This window comes from Triticum urartu, chromosome 3A, assembly GCF_056163025.1.
Source record: "Triticum urartu cultivar PI428250 chromosome 3A, HENAU_Tu73, whole genome shotgun sequence".
Classification (NCBI taxonomy): Eukaryota; Viridiplantae; Streptophyta; class Magnoliopsida; order Poales; family Poaceae; genus Triticum; species Triticum urartu.
The window spans coordinates 693,847,018-693,848,651 of record NC_141875.1 but is presented as its reverse complement, the minus strand read 5'-3'; the positions used below and the strand labels follow the sequence as shown (position 1 = coordinate 693,848,651).

Sequence of the window (1,634 nt, the reverse complement as noted above, 5' to 3'; positions counted from 1 at the left end):
TTTATTTGTGTTGAACTATAGTCGGCATAGTGCTGCAGCTTTTCAGCCAGTCGCTATCACGAGCCTATACGCTTTGCTTCTGGACAAATTACTCTGACGACTTGCAAAACTGGTCAGCCCTTGCGTGAATCTCTAGAAACAGCAAGTCCAGTGAACGGCATAGATAAAAGGTACCGTGTAGCTTGTCCTATAAAAACCCGCTCTCAAATCAAGTTCACTTGCCGAAGATGATGGGGTAGACCTTATCAGTGTTGGGGTAGAAGAGCCCCCAGTTCTGCTCAACGCCGGCCTCCTTAAGGTCAGTGGCGGAGCGTAGTGGAGACAATACCGGGCCTTGGCCATCCCTTGCTAGAGGAAAATTTACATAATATGCTTATATTTTTACTAATCCCTCTACTAATCATCCGGCATGTCTGATTATCCTAACCTTTTTTATGTCATGCACTTGTTTTGGCCCCTCCTAATATTTGTTTCACGCTCCGCCACTGCTTGAGGTTCTCGTTGAACGTGGAGAACACGTACGTCTCCACCTTCCACGGCCGCCGAGGCGTGCCCTTCCCGACATGGCTCACCAGGTTCTGGTTGTACGTCCTCGCGTTCTCCACCGACGCCTCCTCGCCGCCCGCCAACGGCCACCCGGTCTCCGACACCACCACGTCCACGCCGCTCACCCCGAGCCGCTCCATCGCCGCGTGCACCGCGTCCACGCTTGCGTCGAACATGTTCTGGTACCCGTACTCGCCGTCCTGCACCACCGTCCCCGCCGCCGTGAACAACATGAAGCTCACGTCCATGTCGCCGGCGGCCTTGTACGTGTAGACGAAGTATGGGTACAGGTTGGCCAGGAGCGGCGACCCTGTGCACTCCAGGAACTGCAGCACGAGGAGCAGGAACGGTTTGGACTCGTCCGCGAACTCGCCGGCCGACGGCGGCACGTGCATGGCGATGGTGGCCTGCGATATCGTAGTCGTGACCTTTACGGCGTCGCCCAGCCCGGCCGCGGCCAGCGCGCCGTGCATGGCGATGGTGGCCTGCGATATCGTAGTCGTGACCTTTACGGCGTCGCCCAGCCCGGCCGCGGTCAGCGCGCCGTGCATGTTCTCCATCGCTGGGACAAGGTACTATGTGTCGCATAGTTGCCATGTTTCCGGTACGGTGGGAACGAGGGATGAGAGTCGGTGGCTGAAAAAAATAGGGTACAATAAGGGTATACATCTCTCAAACGATTTTTTTATAGCAGGGACGCGATCCAATACGTTTGGGTACGATGAACCCGGTACGGTACCATGGGTCGAGAAACGCAGTTCCTGAAGAACGACGACTCTCTGACGGTCAGCATTCCTTATTGTTAATGGATCCCTTGCAATTATTGGACTGGAGGAAGAACGAGGAGTCCTTGAGAAAAGAAACGGCGGCGTGAGTAAATTATGCCTCGCGTTTTGGCTGTTGGATCCTCAAACCTGAATCGAGGAGCAGGCTGCGGGGACGCCTAATCTTCACTGAATCATACTGAATCTGACCTTGTTTCTGAATCCGATTCCAGGTCGATGAATCGGGATCGAGGAACGGCCTACCGTTCCCCGTTTCCGGCTACTATGGTGTGTCGCCCCCGGCGACCTCATTGCCCACTGTGA

At 55.2% G+C, this 1,634-nt stretch overlaps 1 protein-coding gene across 1 annotated transcript; it reads right to left on the bottom strand.

Annotated features, from left to right (window-relative positions):
• Window positions 1-214: 214 nt before the first annotated feature.
• Window positions 215-1,121, bottom strand: LOC125546030 (lichenase-2-like). Its single transcript, XM_087517199.1, has 3 exons — window positions 1,053-1,121; window positions 477-974; window positions 215-292 (listed from the first exon to the last, which is right to left on the bottom strand). The coding sequence occupies exons 1-3, from the start codon at window positions 1,104-1,106 to the stop codon at window positions 215-217; spliced, it is 630 nt and encodes a 209-aa protein (XP_087373325.1). The 5' UTR covers window positions 1,107-1,121.
• Window positions 1,122-1,634: the final 513 nt, after the last annotated feature.